General features: G+C 44.8%; 1 protein-coding gene across 6 annotated transcripts in view; it reads right to left on the bottom strand.

Annotated features, from left to right (window-relative positions):
- Positions 1-24,597, bottom strand: part of ANTXR2 (ANTXR cell adhesion molecule 2) — an 81,839-nt gene that overhangs the window by 55,554 nt on the left and 1,688 nt on the right. For all 6 annotated transcript variants that reach the window (XM_027668544.1, XM_027668543.1, XM_027668546.1 and 3 more), the window contains exons 3-9: positions 23,084-23,155; positions 17,364-17,445; positions 16,260-16,367; positions 16,094-16,162; positions 15,199-15,279; positions 1,708-1,768; positions 660-755 (exon numbers count right to left, since the gene is read on the bottom strand). In XM_027668544.1, the coding sequence (XP_027524345.1) occupies positions 660-755; positions 1,708-1,768; positions 15,199-15,279; positions 16,094-16,162; positions 16,260-16,367; positions 17,364-17,445; positions 23,084-23,155 (569 nt within the window). The remainder of the gene's footprint in view (positions 1-659; positions 756-1,707; positions 1,769-15,198; positions 15,280-16,093; positions 16,163-16,259; positions 16,368-17,363; positions 17,446-23,083; positions 23,156-24,597) is intronic.

A 24,597-nucleotide genomic window follows, 5' to 3' on the forward strand; every position in this document is an offset into this window, starting at 1 on the left:
CGGTCACTGTCTGAAACAGAATTGCTTTGGGATGTGGCTGCAGTGAGTCCCACCACTGGAAGAGAGTGCTGCTGGGCACACTGAACTGATGAACCATGGTGAAACACAGGGACAAAATACACCCACTGTTCTGACCTGGCCTTGTTCTGTGCTGTTGCAGAAAGAGGGCTGACTCTGTGTCACGCATCCCTGAAACCCACAGCACAGTGGCTCCACACCTGGCACGCCAACCAGAATGGGCAGAGACCTTCCAAGACAACAAGGTAAGTGCCTTTGGGAATTGCAGTGAGATGTTGTGGTCTGGGTGGTCTTGCAGAAAGGGCCCTCAGTCAGTACACTGTGGCCATGGGTTTGTTCATCAGCAAACATCTGTCTCCCTGATCATCAGGAGCCAACAGTTCTCACCACGTAATGCCCACAGCCAGCTGGGCTGCCAGCACCATTCATGGCACACAGCTAATGGCTCCTGGTGCCAAAATCAAACCCCTGAGCTAAGTGTGAAGTAACTTCCCTCCTATTTACTAATCCTCAGCGCTTTCCTGTTCTCCTCTTCTTCGATATATTTTTCTTGGGATTTTAATCAACTGAGGCCATGAGAAGCAAAATCAATCCCTGCATAAGAACTACAAAGGCAGATGATCTCTAACATCAGTACTTACGGATTGTAGTCCCATTCACTTGATAGGTACAAGTCACGCTGTCAGTTCTCCCACCAAGGGTTAAGCCGCTTCCTCTAAGAACAACTTGAAACTCCTCTGGAGAGAAAAGCAAAACCCAAAATCACTCAACTTCAGTAAGTTACACCAGGACAATTTCAGTTTAGTCTACAATAAAGGAAGCACAACATAGCAACGCTTCCAGCTTACTGAGATCTCCTTTTTACTGGAGCCCTTGTACTGGATTCTCCTTAGGTCACACTAGGGAAAATCAAGATTTGTTCCCAAATGTTTATCACTGAGGCAGCCCTATGAAACTGCAAGTGAATTCTGCCTAACAACAGAATATGGGGCTCAGTTGCATTTCTCAGTGAATGAGAAATCTGAGACTCAGAACAAGAACACTCCCCAAACCTGGACGAGGCTCATTTGAAGTGCCTCATGAAGAAAATCCTTCTTCTTAGTGTACTATTCCTCTGGAAATTGCCTAAGGGCCACACTATATCTGTGAGCTGCGCAGAGGAGGAGTGAAAACAGTTAGTTTACCAGGGCCACTGACTTCACCCAGATGATCTATGTTTTCACAGAAATATCCAAGTAAGATTTTGCAACTACCTTATTTTGACCGGTCTCCAACTATGAGTGGATTGTGAAACCCAGAAAGAAGACAACCCTTAAAATTTTCTGCAACTCTTATACTTCATAAATGTATTTTGCTGCCCAAAAATGCAGTCGCATGCTTTACTGCTTACATTGCAGAGATTTTGGGGCAGATACGGGGCAAGTGCAGAGCAGGAATCCTAGGAGAGGGACTGGTAAATGCTTTCCAACTTCCATGTGATTTACCCAAGCTGTGGAATCAGACCATGGCAGACACCCCCTCTAAGAAGGAGTCAACAGAGAAGGATATATCTTTCTTGAACTCCTTAAGGATTTTTTTTTTTAAGTTAGAGATGTTTTATTCTAGAGACATGCAGTTTTCCTTTGGGTAAAACAGGGAAATCACAGTATTATAATCATTGAATATTATTTTAAAATTATAAAGACTTACCTCCCGCACAGACACTGGATGGCTCCAAATATAAGATCTCAGTGCATGACTGTTTCAAAACCTATTGCAAAGGAGGAAACTAGTCATAAATAGGTTTCAGAGTGCTATTTCAGTGAGCAATATTACTTTAAAACAATTGCTTGTCCCTAGAAGACAGACATACACAGCTACAAGTTTGATTTGCTAAGACTTTGTAAGACATTGCCTGGAGCACGTACAGCTCCTGCAGGCCTGCAGAGTCAAGTCCAATTGTTCCTAAGGCTTGGATTAGTTTGTTAAGCCTGGGATAGCCTTCAAAACATAATGATGTCCGCATCCCTAACCTTATTTTCCATGAACCCCAATCCTAACGTTTAAGCCAAAAATTAGTCACAAGGAGCCTGATCCAAAACCTAATGCAGTCAAAAGCAGTGTTCCCACCGTCTGTGGGTGAAGCCAAGTGCACGTTACTCTGAGTGCTGGCCCCCTGCCCTCCACAAGGCAGTGCAGGGACGCGCGGTGTTGCCGACTGCGCTGCCCGCCGTCACACAGGGGTGGCTCACTTGGGCTTGCCCTGTCACAAGTGGTATTTCTAGCGGGTGTTCAGAAATACTCCATGGAAACAATTCAGGTCCCTGTAACCACGTGCACAGCAGAAAGTCCTGTTACTGTCCCCTCTCTACCTCTGTTTGCCGCAGCTGTGCCTTCTGCTGAGCTGCCCTGACTGCCTGGCAATGTCCCTCTTGGCTTACTCTTAACTCTTTCTGCCTTCTTATAGGTACAACTCTTTTTACTCTGTCTACAGTTTTTGCTAGTGATTTCTATTGCTACACATCCAGGCCCAGCAGAAACAATGTAGTTGCTGCTCTGACAAAAAGCATGCCAAGCTCCAAGAAATAGAATAGCCTCCCTCACTGAACACTTCCCAATGTTCCTCTCTCCCCACATACTGTTGTGCACAAATTATATTTTTAGTGATTTAAAACCCATTTGTATTAAGTAGTATTTAAGGAAAATAGAGACCTTGCAGGCACACACATTTGGATGAGACACAGCAACAGAAATCTTAGGAAAGAATGTTGAACTGTAGTTCAGTGCAAGCCAAGCAGTTTGTATGAGCTGAGGATCTCGCCTTGCTTCCAAAAAAGGGCTTTGGCTTTTTGATTCCTATTGCAGTGTGGAGAGAAGTTTCCCGTGGTTTATTTGGCAGTTGGGCAATATTTTGTGCAAAATAAAATACAGCAAGAATACAGCATTTTATTCCTTTGCTGTAACAGCATGTTCTATTTTTTTCCCTGAAGAGTCAGATGAACAGCCCAAGCGAAGCTGAGACTAGAGACAAGCCTTATGTGAAGCACAGATCCAGCAGCTGGCATTGAATACAGTAATTGTGGTTTTTTAGAGCCACATTATACAGACAGGGAGAACCTTCTGAACCCCTGTCCTGGCCCCATTTGCCCGGTGTCTGATGAAGGGTCCATGTTATGAACTGGGGGTCAGGGAGAGGGGAAGACAATGTGGGACAGGATCTGACGTCCCTTGCAAAGCAGTAGTTCTCTAATGTGCTGCATCCTAGGGTGAATTTTCTAACACTTTGCTTCAAAATGCAATGCAAATCAGGAAAGAACCTATTTGGACATGCTGAACTCCCTTTGGATTTAAGCATAAACTGGGAGGGGCAGACATAACAAAACCAACTGAGATGAAATATGGCCTAGACGAAATGATCAAAAATCATGAACAAAAGGAATTTTCACTATAGGGTTCAGGATACACTGATTTCCTGCATGGAATCCGTTTATACACATGTAGATGTGCTGCTCTTGACTAAAGCAGGAAAATACTGGAAACTGTTCTTAGAAATAACTGCTTTGACAGTAATTTTTCATAATTTTTATTACTGCTGTTCTCTGCTTAGCTTAAGCACGCTGTACTGTTCAGAGACCCTCAGCCTCTTTGCAAAGGGGGTGGTCTAAAACTGCCATTTTGCCCCAAACAAAGCTTAAATTAGGAGGAAAAAAAAACCTGTGGAACTACTAAAATTTGGGTTTCTAAGTTTAGCAGGTTCTTTTCCACTCTTCAAAAAGCTTTTTGATAGTCCACACTTTAAAGAAACAGAAGGATAATGGTACAGAAATCTGCCTTGTTGCCATAAACCCCTCCCTTCAACAATCAAGTCAGCTTAAAAAGCAGAAATCAAACCTTGTAAAGGATTAATTGGAATCAGGTGGAACCAATCAGAAGCATATAGAGAGCACTTTGTTTAACCCTTTATGGTCTGGATTCTCTTCAATATCCCCTCTAAACAACAATGAAACACTGTTCAGAACTACATTTTGCAACAGTCACATAAAAATCAGAACACTCTTTGCAGGGTCCAACCCACAAGCTGTACCAAGCACCAGCCATGTGAATGGTTTGGCTCACAGGGACTCTGCTGCCACAACAGAAAACTGAAAATATTTTCCAAGGCAGTAATCACTGCTTGTGCTTTCACGCGTGGAGAAAAAGCACATATTTGCACATCCTAAAAGAAGGTACAGAAACTTGAGGCCTTGCTTTATTCTTGCTCACTCTTTTGTATCTGTTTTCATCTTTCTTCCCTTTCCATGCAAGCTATTCCTTCCCAGACAGCACAGGGCACTCCAATAGACAGTTCATTTCTCTTGGGGACAACTGATGTGAAGGCATCTTACCCATTTTTCCCGTGATCCATGTGCATTATTTAATGTGCCTTCATCCCCCTGCCCTTTATAATTTAAAACTAACTTTAAACTATCCTGTTGTGGAAACCTGGGCTGCAAAGTCAGCAAGGTCAAAATGAACTCCACAGAAATCCATACAGCGCTTCCCCTTTCCCAGTTCATTATAATCCAAGACACCACAAATTTGTTATTTAGAAACCTACTGCTCACAAGAAAAGTTGAAATAATCACTATATAAGGCCATCCTTGGGTAGGATAGTTAAGCACTCTGCTGACATAAATTCAAATAAGACTATGAATTGCCTTAGTTTAACAGCATGCAGTGAGAGATTCAGAGAATTTATGTCATCCACTTGATTCCAAGAGCTTCACACCAAATATAGGACTCTGCTCCCAGGCTCGCAAAGGCTTTTCTACCATTCCCCCCCTTTCCCACTCAGTGCTGGCTGGCACAGAGAGAACCAATTCCCTACAAACCCACGTGCAAAACAGCGCAGAAACCTGTCAGTCCTGTTGTCCTGCGGCTTCAGAAATGGAGATCTGTGGAGAAACTACAGGGTGCTCTTCTCCTTCTGAAGCAGAACTGTGCAGTGCAGGACTGGTTCAGCTGGAACCAGAGCCTAATCAAAGTAAAGAGACCACAGCTGTGACCTCCTTAGGAATTGTGTGGCTGCACCACAACAGAGCCCTGAGGAAATTACTCAACAGCTCCTTCATGTACAGGACTTGTTACATTGCAGCAGCCACCAAACATCTAAGATTTGAAAAATGTTCCGGTGCTTTCTAGGACCAGTTGTTAGAGCAGCCACCCCAGGAACACAGCTCATGCTCCACGCTAACTCTGCCACCCCACACTGCTTCACAGGGCTGGCTCGAGGCAGAGCAGCCTCCCAGCGAAATCCCTTCTCATGGCTACTTAGTGAATGGACACCCTACAGTCTCTACAGCAGCTCTTAGTAAAGCAAGTCAATCACTTCAGAACACTTCTGAGAGCAGAAGTTACCAGAGTAGAGGCAGCCCAGATACCCATGGGGGCTTGGAAGCAAACTCGCTGGCACACGCTGCCCAGCTCCCTCTGTGAGCACTGTGGCTATTCAAGCAGGAGCTGCTGGGCTCCAAACCAGTGAAATGGGGGCATTTTCACTGTAAGTCCCACTGTCTGTCACTTGTCTCCATCTCAGGCTATTTCAGTGGCTTACAGGCAAGCATATGTAAATCCTCTCAAAACAGTTGTAGGAAGTTCTTTTACCAAGTACATTCATTCACTTATCAGAAGCTTTATCAGCTTTTCTGTTTGGCACCACTTTTCACTAGTGCATTTTTTTCCTGACCAACCCGATTGTGGATGAGTACTTAGAATCCATTTCCACCCTCGTGGATTTCTATGCACTTCCCACTAGAAGGTTCCCAAAGGCTCACACAAAGTTCTCAGTCCACCTTCTGACACAGTAGGTTCCCATTTTTGTCATTACTAACACATTTCCTCCCAGTAGAGCTGTTTCACAGAAACACCATCCATTTCTGACCCACAAGTGTCCAAACTGACCACAGGCTCCAGTTTTGTCAGCTCTAAGCTGCAGAAACACCCCACCCACCCAAATCGTGCCAGTAGCACAGAAAGGGCAGGTGTCCCTGCAACATGCTGCAGAAAGGCGGCAAAGTAACAGGCTGACATCAGGCTCCTCAGGGCTTGTGGCCTTTGCAAACTCCACCTCTGTTTATCAATCTTGCCTTATCTTGCCCCTGCTGTATGCCAACATTTCTTCACATGGCAAATGTGCCTTCTGGACCTTCCAGGACCTCTTTAACCTGGCTCTGCTCTGACTCACTTTTCACCTTTGCTGTTGCCTCTTACAAGTTCTCGACACTTTAACAGGGAAGCAGCAACTTTCTGAGTATTTAGCCTGCCACACCCTGGGAACATACTGTGGAACAGAGCTGTACCAGGCCCCACAGTGTTACATGCAGGCTAAAACAACAACTTTCAGCACTCTAAGGGAGGTTATGTTCCAAGAAATTGGGAGAACAATGCACTAGTAATGAGCTGTGAGCAGCCCAACTGTCTGGTGACAATAAAAACGCGTGAAGTGTCAATATATCTCACAGAACCACTCGTTTTCTTAGCCCCGTATGCAGTTAAAAAGTTTTTGGTAGCAGGCAGCACCATAAATTGTAACTTGCACGGCATCTGCTCCTGCCCAGCACTGTACACTACACTGGGTTCAGGCTTTGGGGTGGGTCATCAGTACAGCTGCATTCTTTACTGAACCATCATAATGATTTTAAGTCTAGAAAATGTTCTGCAGTTGACTAAGGTGTTTAGTTCCTGGGACAGAGGTCAGGATAACCAGAAACTGCTGGAGGGGGACAGCTTCTGACACATTTTGGTCAGACTTAGCACGCTAATGATTCTGATTAGCTAAGAACTTCCACAGTCACCAGTGGCTTTTACTCCCTACAGTTTCATCCAAACATGCACATTTCTGTTTACATTAGTGCTCTCTGGAAGCTGATCCCAAATCAGACTGCTGTGATTTCCAGGGGGAAGCAGCATGGTTCCCTGACAGAAACAAATGTATCCGACTTGTTATTTGCAGAACCAAGTTTTCAAGAAGAAAAAATGTTCACCTTTAAAAAATAATCTTATTTGCTCTACTTGTGTATGGCAAGGCTCCAGCAAAACCTGCTGACAGCACAACACAATCAACCAGAGTGCATGTGCAAAGGTGATATTCCAGCAGTTGTATCTCCTGCTTGGTGCACAGAGCCTGTGCCTCGAGTGCTGCTCTTGGAGGTGCTGCCAGCCAAAGTGTGTGGGCACAAGTCAGAGATGGCAGCACAGCCCTGAGAGACCCTTACATGGCAGCCTCACAGCCAACTCCAGGCAGCAGCTTTCCTGTGGAGATTCCAACCTCCCTTTCTTTCCTCTCTCCTTTCCAAATGCGGGGTCCTTAATTTTCCCTGGGAATGCTACAAACAGAACAGTTAGTGAGGAAAACTATAACCCCAAGGAAAGCATAGCTAGAAACTGTGGTAAATTGAGAACCTGAGTAAAACTGGAGGACCGGTGTTGAGTGTGTAACATGCCACGAGGATGTGCTTTCTGAATGTGCTGTGCCAAACTCCTCTTTCAGGTGACCACAAAACAGGCCTCACCAAGAGCCACACCTCTTATCAGGATATATATCTCAAGATACAGTGGTAAACATGACTAAGAACTTGTCACTGCTAAACATGGATATGCAGTGCGATAAATGTACTGCAAGCAGGGGGCAGGAAGCGAAGGGCCCTGACAACATAACAGTGTTTAAATCCACCTAGAGTATTCTATGTCTCAGCTGGATTTGTGCACATAGGCAAAGCCTCCCTGACTGCCAGCTGTGACACTCCAGTGCTGTGGGTTCTTTTCTGATGAGGAATTGGCTGCACTTTTGGCTGGTCAGGAATGCCACCGGGCATAGGGGCAGCCACTTAAGTGGCAGGCAGGAACAGGGGCTCCTGCGTGCACAGGCGGAGTAGTGTGTGCAGGTGGAGTCTTAGGAACCCTGCTCAGTGCTGCAGGAAGCTGTCCCAGCCTGTGGAACACTGCTGTCCAGTGAGGCCTGTCCCTGGTGAGTTAATGCCTTTTTGAGGCTCATGCCAGCTCCACGTGGAGCTCCTCAGAGGGATGGGTGATGAAGGCAGCGTTGTGCTGGTTCTGAGTTAGCCGTGCCCAGCCAAGCTCACCCAGGGGCTCAGTTTAGTTCCTAAAGCTAATCTGCTTTGTTCCTTCTCATTGGCTGAATCAGGACTGGGCTCACCCCATGTTTCCATGCGGCTTTGTTTTTCTATGAGTCACTGGGAAGTACTACGGGCAGCTTGTTTCCTTTTCTTCCCCTCTAATTTGAAACGTTTTTTTCCACTATTGCTGAGGCAGTAAAAAGGAAACGAAAGAAAAGCAGAAGGTGTTTAATTGGTGTGATGGACTTCCTTGCTGGTTTTGTTGTAGAGAATGAAATGCTAACTGTCCATAGAGCAGGATTTTTCATGCTGAATTCAGTGACCCTCATGGCATCTAAAATGTACATGTGTGAAATCAGGGTGACCAAGAATTTAAGATGTACTTAGGCTGACACAGTTACAGGTTTCTTTCATTCATGAGCTGTTGGTTTTTTTACCTGATTAGGACTTGTGCCTCTAATACTGTGGCAGAGTTAGGCTTTAAAGATAAAAATACTAGAGGAAACAAATACAAGTAGAGCCTTTGATGTCAGTGATTACACTCAAGTAACCTTAATCATGAACAGGATCTCTGAGTCACAGCTCACCTTAGGCTCTGGACAGGCCAGCTCCTCCATATAGCAACTAATGCTTGAACTCCCTGAAATTAATTGCTTTTTTCCAAAGTGAAGCCTTCCATTCTTTCTAGTGTTGGTTCCACACCACATGTCTCTGCTGTGTTCAAGCAAACCCTGTATTTACTTCTGCAGTGCTGGTCTGTGTAGAAAGCCACGAGGCAGCAGGACTACCTCACACTAGACCGAAGACGATTGATTCAGGGTAACGTGGAAAGAAACAGGTGCTTTTCTTGGAAACACCATTTTGGTGCTTCTCTCCAACAAAGAGCAGGAACTGCAGCGGTTAATATCTAACAGGCCCTACCTCCCTCTGTTGCCAAACATCTGTGCTAACTGCACTTTGCTGCCAAGCCTCGAAGCGCTGTGGACAAAGGGCAAGGGGAAGGGGAAGGCTGCTACCCTGTCCCCTATCTAAGAGACAAAAATCCCGGAGACATATGGTCTTGCATAAAATCACCACCCGAGAGAAGCCTGGCACGGTGTTAGGTTAGTGAGAATATTCTAATTACACCAAGGCTGAGTAGTACCTCATTGGCAGTCGCTGAGGAAAGCAAATGGAGATGACAAAACTGTGGGTCATGAGATGCGGATTTTAACAGCACTGGAACCTTTACCCCCAAATTACTAAAAACAACCCTAAACCCATTACTTACCAAGTAATGTAACTAAGGATCAAGAAAAACTGTTACTTTCCATAACAGGAAAAAAGTTGTTCGGCCTATTTATTTTTTTCCCATTAGTTAGAAAAATCTGGCTCCAAGAAACTTACCACTACAGAAACACTGGATTTCATTTGGACCTGTGACTGCTTCCTTTGGAGCAAGTTGTGCAGCATCCCTTACGTAACGGAGCTGCCGGGCGTGCAGGGATGGCTGACAAGTCCCATCCCAATCACAGGGCACAGGCACGCTCACACTAACCGGAGCTGTGTCAGTGCCGGTGCTGGCTTATCAAGCTCACTGTGCTCCAGGAGAACATTATATGGTTTGTAATATGTCAGAGAATGTCAAATTAAGGGCTGCACAGCAGTGAAGGGTAGAGCAGAAAGCATTCTATTCCAGGCCATTGATTCCTTTTAACAACTACATGCAGTAATTCCCAAAACTATCTCCTCGGTCTCAATCACATGGAAAACATAGCGCAGTGTTAGTTCTGAACCTTGCACCCAGTGCAGCTTGAAGATTAGACCGTCCAAGGGGATTAAAGAAGATGACTGATTTAATCAGAATAATTCTTTTAATGATAACTTGCTGCATTTCTCCTCCCCCCCTCCTTAAATGTCTAATAGTTTGCTTCCTGGATTCCCAGTGCATAAACTGAGCATATTTTCTTCCTACAGGAAATGATCCAATTAAGTTGATGTATAATTGATAATGAACCGTTTAAGCTGATTTTGGCCTTGAAAAATCTTAACCGTGTGCAGTCAGCTGGCTGACCCCTCATTCACAGCGGAGGGACAGCAGTTAAGGAAACGGGGAGCAGCCTCAGCACACTGTGACCAAGGCAGTGTACAAGGCAGCTCAGCTCAAGGAATCCGGGCAGGCTGGGCAGAAGCAGGGACTACTTGAAAATCATGTAGTCCCTGATTACTGCTCGGTACCAAGTCACAACCTGGCCCCTGAGACACGAGTGGTTCAGAGAGCAGAGTTTGGTTAGCTCCCATGTCAGGGACATGGAACCAGCGTTCTCCACTGTCCAAAGCTGGAGCACCACCTGTGGCAGTGGGTAAGTTTCCTGCTCTCCATAAATATGAACTCTGCTACCTTACAGCAGGTACCCATGGGAGATGCTGCTGGACTTGTGTGAGTTCAATAATTCCCCATCCCCCAGTGCCAAAGCCAGGTCAGCCAGAGGAAGTGCTGCTGACAGCACAGCTAGAGCAGAAGGCATCAGAGTCACAGAGAGAGGATGGAGCACATCTTCGGGAAGCCAGCACGGTAAGTTTTACAAACCTAAAGGCAAAAATTGTTCCTCACACGAAACAGCTCTTTGCCTACCTCAGCAGAACTGACTCACCCTCACCAGACTTTGGTTTTGTCCCGTCTCGAGCACCACCTCACTGTCCAACACAGGTTGTGAGCTTCCCTCCCTGCTGACTTTGTGTTAGTAAGGCAAACAGGGACAAGTCTGCTTGTCACCAAGACCTGTCAGCAGCCTGTGGTGCCCCTCTCTGTGCTGAGCACTGGGGCACAGTGACAGTGAGTGTCACCATGCTCCAGATGAGAAGTGACTCCATCAGGTACCGGCTGAGCGTGCCGCTGCCATGTACGGTTTGTGCAGCAGCTCCCTTCGGGCCCCACTGAGCTGGCTGTCACCAATCCGTGTAACTCCAAGGTAGGAATGCATTGCCATGCACAGCGAGTGACACAGGAACCATCCAGCTGACATGGAAACCCCCAGGATATTCAGTAGATACCCTTCACTGGTGTCCAAATGGATCTGAATGCCACAGGGATTTTGCTGACTGCTCTTTGCAAGAGAAGCAGACTTTACCCACCACGCTTTACTGGAGAGAATTTATACTTTTACAGCAGAGAATTTGTATTTGTATAGCACTCCCTACTTACACCCCTTTAGCCAGAGTCTGTCCCTGTATAAGTGGTGAATATAGTTTCTAAAGGACCCTGGGTGCGTTTAATCCTTTGTTCAACCTCACTGTTCCCAGATGCACTAATTTGATGGGTCTAAGTAACTCCAGCCTGGGAGTTCACATCCTGCAAATCCTGAGGTCTTCTCTCCCCCAGTCCCCCCCTTCAACAAGAGGTGGATCCTTAAGTATCCAAATTTGCAACTCTTCCTGGACAAACTGACAGCTTTATGCTAAGGCTTAGGGTTTTTTCCCCAGAGGGCTCAGCCAACTTGGATACAATTTAGCTTGCATTTACAATGTTCTGGGTGGTCCAACCCCTCAGTTCACAGGACTTGATCAATTTTGTTTTTGTCTACTACGTTTAAGGTCGGGTTTCCCACGTAAAATGAACAAAAAAAACAGAGCACCTGCAAAATGAACAAGCAGAAAGAGCTTAGCAATTCTATTTATTATCCTTCCCAGGTAGAGCTCTTAAGTAATTTATAATCCTTCCTGGGTAGATTCCTTAAGAAATTGTACCGATGAGAGATAAAGGAATTTTAGGCTGACCCTTTTTTGAACTGATTACTTCCTCTAAAGTTCTGCCTGTATTAGTTCTTGTAGTCTTATCTGGTAAGTTTTCGTGGGCTTTCCTAAGTACAAAATATATTTTAACTTCCTGTATTAAGTGCTGTCAAGTCACTTTAGTATAAAAATGTGTTTAAGTCTACTTAGAGCTGTCACACACTCTAATAAGGTTACTAAAGTGAGTTCCTTTAATGTAACTTTTAAAGGCACAAGCCTTGTCCAATTCTGCCTGCAGAGACAACCAGACAACTTTCACTCATAAATCAGCAGGACTTGTGTTTAATTAAGGGTTTCATTTTCTTATCTAGTACTGAACTGCCGCATGATGACAGGAACTGTGCCCTCCCCAAGCCTTGCAGTTCACACTGCCCTGGCTCGCTCACGAGGCCACACTCCGTGTAATTACCAGCCAAACCCCATCAGTAACTGTTCCTGAGAGTGCAGTAGCTCGCCTTCAGCATTTTGCTTTTAAGCTGTAGAGTTTTGCTTAGATTTTATTCACCCTGACAATGATGTTTAGTTACGACTTCGTACAGTTAGGTATTAGCAATGCTGGCAGAGTGGGAAACTTCACAAAGCAGCCCCCTCTTCAGAGTTCTGCACAGGGCTTTGGAATTGGTAGTTGATGTTATTCAGCAGAAACACATGGTGTGATGGTGCTTAAACCCTTCCCACTTCTCTGGAGTTTTATCTGAACTTAAGGTCAAAAACTCAGTGCGAGCTCTCCAGCATCTAAGCCTGGGTTACTGAAAATGCTCATCTCGACTGTCTTCCATGCTCATCCCTGGGCACGATTAAACATATTTCATGTATCTGTCCAGAGAAAATAAACTGGAATAGGTGCTTAGATTGCAAGCAATTGCAAGAGCAGGTACTAACAGACACTCCATGATAAAGCCCATCACTTTACCAACAAATGCAGTTCAACTGCTCAGCTCTCCTGGAATAGGGTACAAGATATAACAAGATAGCAGCCAAAAAAATCTCACACCTGGAGAGATCAATGTAGAAGAGACTCCTGCATCATTCCTACTCAACAGTTCTGGGGTGTAGTTTTGCTCAGGGGTTTTAATTGCTGTGCCGCTGCCATTTCTGAAAACTGTGATTTTTCTAAACAAAAATTGTTTAGCAATGTTCACGGAGGGTTTCACAACTGCACCTTTGACTCTGCACTTGGAGTGATACTCCTGCTCATTTGGGACCTGAGTATCTCGTTTTCATCTGGTTTAAAATTAGTTCTCCCTTTCAGAAGGATCTCTTTGAGTCTGTATTCTCTAGCTAACTTGCAAACTGAAACGAATTTATAATAGTAACTAAAAAGGAAAACTGTGAATATTTCATGTTCCATTTGATCTGCTTACCAATGTTATAATGTTATGAGAATGATTTGTCAAAATTATTCAAAACCCCTGCAAAGAAAATTGAGTTATAACTACAGCATACAAAAAAATCATGTTAATTTAGCCACCACACATGCATTAAAAAAAAACCCACAAAACTCACACACAAAAAATTCAAATGAAACAAAACAAAAACCATAGCTGTGGATACTTGGATCCATGCTCTGTGGTAAAAGCCAAGTGGTGACATGTTTGTTGCCGCTGCAGGCTGTAAATAAACCCTGGACCAACTCATGAGTTTAGTCTGCAGGGGCAGACCTCGCATGTAAGCTGTAGAACTTTTCCTGTCAGTGCTAAGCTGTTACCTTAAAACAAAGTGCTGCCATTCAGTGTGTCTGGTCCTGCTCTACAGCTGTGATATGCACACACCTGGGATTTTTACACTCGGGTTTTTCACAAGTGCCAGAAGAAGCTGGATTGAGGCTTGTGCAAGCACCACCTGCCAGACCTTATCAGAAAAGCTTCCCTCACTGCCCACAAGTGAAGGTGCTTGAAAGCCCCTGGGAGGTATAAAAGATGCAGGCTGGCACTGCTACTGCCCAAAAACACCTTGGCTGAGAATGGGTATCCTACAGCTTGTGCTAATCTTCATGTGCTTGAATTCCAGACTCCTCAAGGGACTGTACTCCTGCTGCACTCCTGCTGCTTCCTCAAAGGACAAGAGGAGTAGTGGAGAGACCTGACTCCTCAGAAGGCTCCAATCTGCAGGTCAGTGACCCTCATTGGAGGGGAAACACTGAACACCAATGTCTTTACTCCTCGATCTGGTTCTGCCTTGACACACACATTTTGAAAAGCAGTATCCTTGGAAACATAACATAATCAGCTGGGGCTAAACATTCAGCTCTCATAAATAAGCCTAGCACTAGTGGCTTCGAGGTTGCATCATCTGCACCAGCAACATGGCTGAGTCCTTTAAGTCTTTCAAATGGCGTAGAATGAGATTTTTAACAGTAAATGTTTTAAGCAGTAGCATGTGGGGTGCACTGTCTTTTCAGGAGAATAAATGTCAATGCAACAAAAGGTTGATTATCTCTCTTTAGAATGTGCAAGGAAGATTCTGAAATTACATTTATTTTAAGCAATAGAAGGAAAAGAAGTTGTTGCATTATGACATGCACAAAAACCACTGCTCAAGGGAAGTGACACATTTGTGACTGTGTAATATCCTGTATGTGAGTCGTATCCTTTTGTTGTTTAAAAAAAAAAAAAGGAAAGGGAAATAGATGATAGTGGGATCTCTCTCAGAAAAAGAATTTCATTTTTGATTTTGACTTTACTTTTGCCAGTAAGCCTGTTTGCACTGTGCTGCCTACACGCAGCAGCAGCAGCACTGTTAACCTTGCATGAAATACGCAGCCTTTAGTTTAAAAAATGTATCTCTTGCTTTGATCCCTTCTTGCAAACCACAGTAATCAGCTGAACGGCCTCATCTCACTGATGGGAGCTGGTCATGCCATGCTCAAAAATGGAACTGAGTCTTATCACTTACTGGGATAACGAGTGGTTAAAGTCATGTATTTAGAATGTTTCTCTGAATGTGAAGATTTGGACAATTCCTAAATTGCACTTATTCCCCGGGATTTTAACAAGTTTTTCTCAACTCTCCCACAGAAACAGTCTCCATTTTTTCCAGACTAAACCCACAGCAGCCATTCCTCAGAGCATCCCTCCAGCTTCCTGCACGAATTCCCCTCTCCTTGTGAGAGTCTTCAAACTCTCCACAAGGTCTGAGCATGAATAACTGCAGGAGGGGCAGGCAATGCTGATTTACAGAGTTGCATCTCTTAAGCATGAGGGAACTTCACCTTTTGCAATTACTGACTTAGGAATTAGTTCTGCCTAGAAAAGTAAGCAGGACTGGAGAATGCTGTAATCTTGAGGAAATGTAAAACCTATTGCCTGGTACTCACAGAATTGATTATCCCCTTAAGTGCTTGGAATCCTCCAGTGACAGGGAAGACTTGCTCTTTCACATCAGCAATTCTTTCCAGCTTTGGAGAGAAAACACAAGCAAACAACATGAATCATCAGGCAAACTAAATTCATCACGCTGATTTTCACCCTTAAATTTAAATGGGTGTCTAAAAGCAACTCTCATCAGCTCTGCAAAGAGAAGGAAACTTGAGAGCTCTCTCACAGCTAACTATGAGTTTTCTAAACAGGAGGATTTAATAGTGCTGACTGCAGCTAACAGAATGGTGGGTAGCCATGGTGGCAAACATCATGCTGAGGAAGCCTTTAAGAGCCTGTATCTTGGCAGTGATTTCATAACTCTGCCCAGAATTACCTTCCCTGTTTGTTCTGCCTTCCACTAAAAAGCCTTCCTCTGCACCTTCTGCAGGAAGAGCCTTTTGTGTGCATCTCTATTTAAGTCACAGAACAGACATAGCTACAGCATTCCCTGAGACACAGCAACTCTGGAAGAGCTTTTGGTCAATGAAGAACATGGATCCGACACTCTTTTCTTTATCCCAAGGCTGTTAAATGCTGCTTGAACCTTGTCTACAGCTCCTCTGTTCACACAACCACCACCCTGACCCGACTGCCATCCCAAAGAGAGGGGTTTGCCTGCACTCTCTCTGCTGCCAGCTCCCAGCTAGCAAGGGGATTTCCAACGGGTCTCCTCGGCAGTGAGCGCGACACCCACTCTTTCTATTTATGTCTGCATCCACATCTGAGTGCATTTCCTGAGCCAGAGAAGACATACTGCCTAATGTAAGTAAAATTAATTTCCATACTAAACATGAACTGTGTAAAACCCAGGTACTGCCTAGTACACTAAAGTATTAATGTTCTTATTCTTACCTGTTCTTGTTCAAAATCCTGGACACCAACACAGTAAACTCTCGCTCCCAGGTCTCTGGATTTCCTTGCCTGTCCCATAAAAGAACAGAGGAATAAGCATTTTTTTATTCAACAGGCAGCACTCAAACTTTGCAGAATATGACACGCATTTCCAGCTCGTGCTCACCTCTTTCTCTGCATACAAGGGAATCTGACCATCTAGCTTGCCATCTGTCAGTGCAATGATGATACTAGAGAACCTCGAGGCTCCTTGCTTCTCAATTTGCACATTGGCCTGAAACCAAAATAAAAAATCATCCATCTTAAAATTGCACCTGAACTTCTAACCAGAATGCATCTTTTAAGCATCGAATACAGCAACTGAAATAACACTCAGCCTCATCCTCAAACCTATCTCTCTTGACAGTTCTCTGCCTCCCTTGAACTCACTACCAGCTGGGAAACCCCTCGTTGGTCCTTTCCAGTTGCCAGTGAGGCCATCTCAAAAGCGCTGGGGTCACTAACCCATCAGTCCTTGCCAACACTCATTTCTTCCAGGGCGGATCTCTTCAGATCCACTGTTACGGCTTATTTTGCCACCTCACAGATTTCAAATGCAGTCAGTAGGTTCCAAGATACAAAAAGAATGGCTTAAAACTAATTTTTTCTTTTTAAACAGCAACAAAATTCTCTTTGCCCAGCTTTTCAGCGCACAGATCTCAGTTACAAACATGGTTCCACAGGCACAGAGGAAGAATCGATTTGTCTGTAACAGTGAAAGCTTAGATCCTCACCTTCAGGGCCCGGGCTTTCAGCAAAACTGCGCGGTACACTTTAACTACTTTAACTAAAAGAAATATAAGCAGTTGGGAACTCCATAATTAAGACGGTCCAAAATTAAGAGCATTTGTCTTGTAAACGCCGCTCTGTGCAGTAAAGTCTCCCCAAGGAGAGTGCTCCAGAAGATGCCGCAAGCCCCACAGCCCTCCAGAGCTGCGTGTGACTATTTACCATGTCATTGGTATGCTGGGTTAGCTCTGAGATTCACGACACAGACCCGCGCTCTGCTGCGAAGGAGCAAGTCAGAGAAATTCCATATGGCAAATTTCTGTGATGGCTAATCTGCATGGGATTTGCACAATGTCTGGGCAACCCTGGGACCACTTAGGCAACTAGAAAGATTTGAGCATAACAGACTGAGGCATACAATCAATCCATTTATGTTACAGGTTGTTAACCAAAGGGTGAGAACACAGCATGTGTTGATTGCAAGAAGATGAGGAAAACCTACCTGTTTCAGTCCTTCATGTATATATGTCTCACCTGCTGGTATCACCTCCTCCAAATCCTTAAGACCTTTCTTGATTTTCTCTCTGCAAACAAAAAAAGGTAAGAGACTTAGTGTAATCTGAAATGGGGAAAGAGGGTAGTTTATCAATTGAAAACAGTACTGATCCTAAAGGAGATCTGAAATGAAAAGCTGTAAATTAGAGCCTTTAGCTGAGATCCCACATGGAGGCAGACTGTATTTGTGACAGAAGTGTGGCACTGTGGGAACAGGTATTTCAGACCTAACTAACTAACACAATATGCTTCAGTGAATCAAAGAGATAGAGCTGAGGAAAATGTTCAGGTGGAGCAGATATTGCAAAGATGTGGCAAAGCCTCAACATTACACAGTCCAGTGGAAATTCTGTTACATTAAGTCTATTTTGCTCAGCTAAACCAACTTTGCATCCAATCACACTGCAACTGAAGAACAAATCCTCTAAAGCAGCAGTTCTATCCTGACCAAAATCTTCCAGGTCAATATGCAGGAATTTAATCGGGTAGAACTCAACTGCAACAATAAAAATTTTCACCCTTAAAGAAATAAATAGCAATAGGCAAATCCAGCATTTGCAAGACACCTTTTGTACCCAAGGAAAAGGACTGAGATTGAGGATAGTTTCTCATTTTCGGCTCTCACTACTTTCTGTGTGACCTTTGATAAGACGTCACACTTACGCAGGTCACAGCTCACTTAAATTTAACAGGAGAATATGGCTGTGCTGTGATTTCTCACGGGCACTCCAGCAGATCCATCTGCGAGATGCTCACTGACTACGGGGATGAGAGTGGAGAAGCTGGTAGACAGCATGACAGGAATTATTTCCAGTGAAATCGGCACAAGTGGGGAAAAAAAAGGCAGAGAGACTTTCCTTGAAAAATCAAATCTGGAGGGTCTTGAGTCTTCTGTAAGCACAGTTCCAGTGAAGTCCATGGAAAGTTGCGGTAGGAAAGGACAAGTGAAAACTAAGCTGGGACAAAATTTGGGCTGGAATATATAGAACACTATGACAAACCTAGGTGAGAAAGAGGAACCCAGCAGGGGTGGGGAGATGCAGGAGAAATACATCACAGGATGCATGAAAGCTTTCCTTAGGCCAGACCAAATGAGAAAGAATGCATATGCCACACTGCCTGAATGCCACCCACTCGTCATTTGTTCCACGGATGGGCTTCCTCTATCTTTAGCAGCCCTGTTCTAAAGTACAATCCGTAAGCTCCCCATCACAGGATCGTAGAATCGGGGAGAGGAGGGGGTAAAAAAGAGAGAGATGTGGCACTGAATGTATGGAAGGGAGCAAGTTATGTAAGATAATACAATCTGTTTGATCCAAATATTTTATATTCAGCATCTATAGAAACAACTTGCAAGTGATTATGTATGAACGCAGATTATAAACCACATAGTTGGAGCTTGCCAGAAATGAGTGGCAGCACATCACAGGCGTTAGTGCTCTGCTGCCAAGAAACAAGCAGCAACTCAAGTCCCAGTTTTCTGAAACAGATTTCATTTTGCAAAAATAGCTTTTGTACAATCAGTTCGGTTTTATTTATCTGCAACGTCTTGTGACCCGGTCACACAGAAATCTCTGGTGTTGCCAGGCCTCTGCCTACAAGGGGTTCCAGGAAAATCTTTGGCAGCATGAGCTTTTTTAGCTTCGTTTAATCAGTCACCATGTCTTTCCTCAGGGCACAGCCACACTAGACAGACCCAGGCCAGATGTGAACGAACTCCAGGCATGCTCTGAGTCAGTCAGGTACCAGCAAGTCCTGGTCTGGGTGTCAGCTGCCCAGTGTGGGTGCAGGACTTGGGCCCAGCAGCCAGCAGGAGAGGTTGGTTCCATCACACTAAAACTCACCCCTGGCCGGTTTAGAAGGGTGGGCAGGGGAGCTCGTGTCTGCCTGCACCGTTTGATAACGGGACTCTGCAGTCAACCAGCCACAGCACTTGGGAACCCCATTCCTGCTGTTCAGTGCTCTCACAACTTCCCTTTCTCTAGTTTCTGTAATTACTTTTGGTAGCCACAGAAATCCCCAGAGAAGGCCTGGTTGTGTAACTCATCTGTACCGAGACAGGAGAGTCCTGCCCTTGGCTTGGGTGCCTGGACATAGAGCAGCACAGCTCGGGAACAGTAACAAAGGCTGAGGGGCCGCTGGCTTCATGGTGCTAGTTAGACACGGGAGGGAGGTGGAAAAGGCAAACAGGATCAGCAACTTGCAGCCTGCCTGTGTTTGGGCTGAGCAAGTGCAAATTTAATCTTCTCTTCCCCACTGAGCATACGTGCTGCAGCCCATCTCTGTGTTTCAGCACAGACACAACTGCTTTTTAATAGCTATCCCTGACTCCTGTTTCTCTAAGCTGTGTAACTGCCTCAAACAGCTCTTGCAGCAGCAGCCAGGCCAACACAGCTGTTAATACCCATGCAGTTTCCAGAAGGGGTGTTCTCAGCTCCTCTGGGTGAGGGACAGTGTCCTGTATGTCTTTCCCATGTCGCATTCCACCTACTGGAGTGCTGGAATCTTGAGTTATCTCAGTGTGTTGAGTGTACAAGCACTGGCAGCAGAGAGTGGCTCTCACTGAGCAGGTATTTATGGTGTGGAATGAGGCCATGTGCTGCGAGGCAACGCACTGATCTCTAACCAAGGAAGACAAACAAAACAGGTACTTGGGGTTTGCTGCTAAGAAGGAAGTACAGTAAACAGGAAAACACCAACTTGTTAGTGAAACCAAGAGGGAGGAAGTGTTCTTTGACTGAAAAGGGGACAGCTCTATCCCTGACGATGTGAGTTGTCATACTGGTGAAAGAAAACCCCACACATCAGCCTCCTCAGATGTGTCATTTGGAGGACATTCATGCTTTCTATGCCTCTTAAATACTACAAAGGGTTTGGTTCAATTATAATAATTACTCTGCTTCAAACTTGAGGCCTCCTGCACGGGCTCCAGGTGGAAACCACATCGGTGGCCGGGCTCCAGGTGGAAATCACATCAGTGGCCAACTGCTGTACTTCATACACCCCACAGAACACACTCTCTGCAGATGGCTTTACTTTGGCAAGCTGCTTGGATCCAAGCGCAGGCACAGCTCACATGACCGAGGCTCCAAGCACATCCATGTCCTACACACCCCTGTGAAACCAGGAGCAGTCAGTGCACCACCAGGCTACGGACAAGCACAGGATGGTACAGTTGGTCACATACTAAGTACTTAAGTGTTCTATCTTCCCACCTTCATTAACATAATCTTTTTATCTCCAGTAAGAGTTTCACCCAGGCAAAGGCAGCGGGGCTAGTCCTGGCCACTGGCACCAGTCAGTGCTGCAGAAGCAGGTTTACAGAAACCAGCACAGTCGGCCAAAAGAGAGCACAGGCAACGCTATGCCAGCTGGATGGTATTGGTGAGTGTATCTGCTTTCCCAAACCACTTGCTTTCCAACACTGAGCCCCAAATGTGAGTACACCAATCTTTGTTTACCACTTAGTGCACAATTTCCAGCTGAACTTCATGGACGTGTGTGTCCCAAATGGGCTGTAACCACTGTGAGAAGGCTTTTCCATCTGAGTGTTGCTATTATTCTATGTATTTGTTACAGCACTTTGTGTACTGCGATTAACAGCGACTTCTGTTTCCAGAGTTAGTCACAGAGTATTGTTCAAAGTCGCAAAATATTTGGGAATTCAGGGGCTTTGGCACTATGCTGTGGCTTTCTTTATATCCACAGCTTTATTGTGCAGTAAACCCAGCAAGAACTTCGTGCAAACAACCAGAAGCCTAAGGCTTTCAAAATAAAAAATACTGCCTTACTTTGATCTAACTGCTAGGAAGGAATTGCGGTTTTCTGACATTTGGGAATTAGCAAGTAAGTGAGGGCAAAACCATGTCTGCTAGTCCAGAGTGCACATAACAAACTGAGGCCATAATAGCCCATAATCACCCACACACACCCATCCCCAGAACTGCACTTAGCATCCTCATCTGCTGTTGGGAACAACAGACAGTTTCAGTGATTCTCCTCTGTTGACCTCTTTAATATTTAAAAGGACAGCTGTTCCAACTCTATCTATCCATTCTTGCCTATGTACATATGGTCACAGTTACTAGTCTCCCTCCCATTCTCCTTATAATTCCTCCTGAACAGTAAGGGTGACACTTTCTTTCCCCTGCCACACTCACAAAAGCATCAGCCAACCTTGCACTAAAGCCAAGTCCCCCAAGGGAACCCTCTAGAGCTCCAGAGGTTCTTTCTGTGCTTTAAACACAGCTCTATCCATGGCTACAAGCATGCCACAGACAGGCTATGAAAAAGGCACTTGTGTTCCTGTGGCAGGGCTCCAGCATCCTGCCCAGCATTCCAAGTGGTCTGTGTGCTATCAGTGCTGGCTCTTGTGCTTGATAAGGAACAGGCCACTGACAGGCCTATTTTAACGGAGAGAAAGGACCTCATTGACTTCAGCAGGCCTCAGAACAGGCTCAAGTGTCCTCTTCTGACCCTTCTCAAGCCATCTGGAAGTGGCTGTTCTCAAGTCAGACCACTTTCCAAATGCTGAAACAGGAGGGGCATAGAATTGGATTTTTGGGCATCTCGGATGTCAGCTACATTTCTGTAAGCATAACTCCTGTCTGTTGCCCACGACAGGTCTTTCAGGAAGTCTTGTACTTGCCCTTATGTATTAATTTAAAACAATCAAACAACACCATAGCAGAAACTAAGCAACTATGGCAGACCACATTTTGCACTGACCTACTAAAGGAAGCAAAAAGGAAGGACCATCTCACTTCCACCCAGCCACAGTTAATTGGAATTATTCCTAAACGCTTCATCCACACTTTCAAAACCCAGAAGGTTGTGTGCCGCAGTAGGGTCTGGACAAAAGGGAGAGGAGGTCGTGTTGGTTTTGACAAGGCTGAGAGAACACTGAAGGACTCTCGACAGCAACGCCAGTGTCTGCTGCCAAAAGCACTCACTCCACAAGATCATTTCCCAATTTGTGTGATTCCAGTAATTATTTTTGCAACTTTCTCTTCTCTACCTGGTTTCCTCCTTCTGTCTCCCCTCACTCATCCTTGAGCTATCCTAACTGCTAATCCTTACTTGCTTTAGAAATCAGAGCAAGCAGCCTTGAATTCCAATGCCTTTGAAACTGGAAGAAGAGTTCAGGCACATATGTACATCATCACAGTGCCAGGAAGACCTCACACCCTTCAAGTGGCACCAACTTCACTGTTTAAACCACAATCTGAAGTCCTATTTAGGAAATACAAACCAGAATACCTACCTTATGTGAGATTACAGGAAACATTTATTTACTTTATGCTTTTCCTAGAGATGAAAAAAATTCTGAAAACTTATCTACGGACATGGCTTTACAACAGTAAATGCAAGAATCATTCTCCTGCTGGGCCAAGGGAGATGCAGAATCACACAGAGATGAATACACTACTGGTGTTGTTCTGCAAAGCAGTGGCAGAGTTAACATCAAGGATTTGTTTCCCACCATTCCACTCCTTCCTTTTTTACAAGGCTATCCACTGATACGGTCACCAAATCAAATCAGCTCTGCATGGAGGCTTCACGAGTAGCCACCACTTAGAGGTATCAGCTGTTGATCCGTTACTGCTCCTGTGGTTCAGTAAGAGCCCTTGGGGGGCTGGAGGGGGAATTTAAAAGCAGTGCACTAACCTGTCTCCAGTGAGCGGCATGATGACGTGTGCCTGGGTGGAAAACACGATAAACGATAATCTCATCTTCGGGCTTTAGGAAAGGGAAAGAGGGGGAAAAAAATATATGTCAGAGAAACGTACAGCTGCACAGCATCTCACTCGCTTCTTCAGGCTTCATTCACACCATCTTTACCCTCCAGCTTCCCAGGAACATCCTTTTGAACTACAAACACAAAATGAGAGGAATTAAAAGATTTCTGCCCATCTTTTCCTTACTCAGATGCTCTGAGAACAAAGAGGCAGAATTGCTACTCCCTCTCACTTAACCAGAGTCCAGTGAATTCCCAGGATATGATCTCTCCCCACAGAGAAGGTAACGCACGTTCCTTGGGTATTGTTGTTGTCGCTGGTGTAACACAGATGCAGAATTCCCCCTGCTCTGGGTATTAACCACAGACACATTTCCCCTTTTTTTCCAGGCTGACACACTATCAATTTCCAACTGTGCTCTTTGGTCATCAGATCACCCCAGTCACAGAACCAATGTCTGATGACTGCCTCAGCCCCAAAAAAGCAGCATGTAAACTCTTCCAGAGTGAGTCTGGTTTTGTTTCGGTAACAGAGTTATGAGACTGGCAATCAACTTCCCTAAAAGTATCCAGGGAAATGTCACAGTAAAATGCCATACTGTACAAATTGATTTTATCAAGGAGTTCAATCTTTTTTTAAGAAGCTAACCTGTCTCTTAGAACAAGGTTACAGAGAATCATGCAATTAGCAGTGGAAAATGCTTAAGAACTGCCTGATGCTCTGAAAGCCCAAGACAGGAACTTTACTGAGGTAATTTGTAACATTTCTCCTACTTGCTTTTAATTTTTATTCATTACAATTCCAATACGTTCAGTAACTTTATAATTCACTGTATATATGTATCAGCATTAATTAATCAGGTTCATGTTTGTAAGGACATAACACCTGTAAAGCTGAACGACCCTATGTTTTCAGTTCACTGACGTCAGTGATGCAACTACAAATTATTTGACCTCGTGGGAATGTAAGTATTGCAAGTCTGCACAGAATTGCACAGACCTCGGATTTAGGATCCATCCCTGCAGTCTGTCCACAAAATTCCGAGATGCTCTAAATTAAATCAGAATCAAAACCACAGGATTATCTGTCTTTCCAGTTGCAAAATGCTTGCAAACTCAGTCTGTGGTAGTTGTATCATTGCCTAGTGATTACTGTGAGACGTCGCTGTCTGAGATGAGACTCTGTGTGCAATAACCTCCACGTTATGTTTTAGCCAGCTTCTCTTTAGGCCACCACAGAACAATCCTCTCCATGAGCCATCCCATCCCTGCTCTGCTCCATGAGCAGCTTGGGACACTGGCAGACCTCCATGCAACTGCTGCAAGAGGGAGTGTCACTTGGCTGGAGAAGATGCTGAACTGAAAGACTTCCACTGAACCAGCACCATACTTCTCAGGGAGGGCAAATGTTTTACCACTTAGTCCAAAGAAGTGCTGCTTCAGT

This window comes from Corapipo altera, unplaced genomic scaffold, assembly GCF_003945725.1.
Source record: "Corapipo altera isolate COAL_440 unplaced genomic scaffold, ASM394572v1 274, whole genome shotgun sequence".
Taxonomy (NCBI): Eukaryota; Metazoa; Chordata; class Aves; order Passeriformes; family Pipridae; genus Corapipo; species Corapipo altera.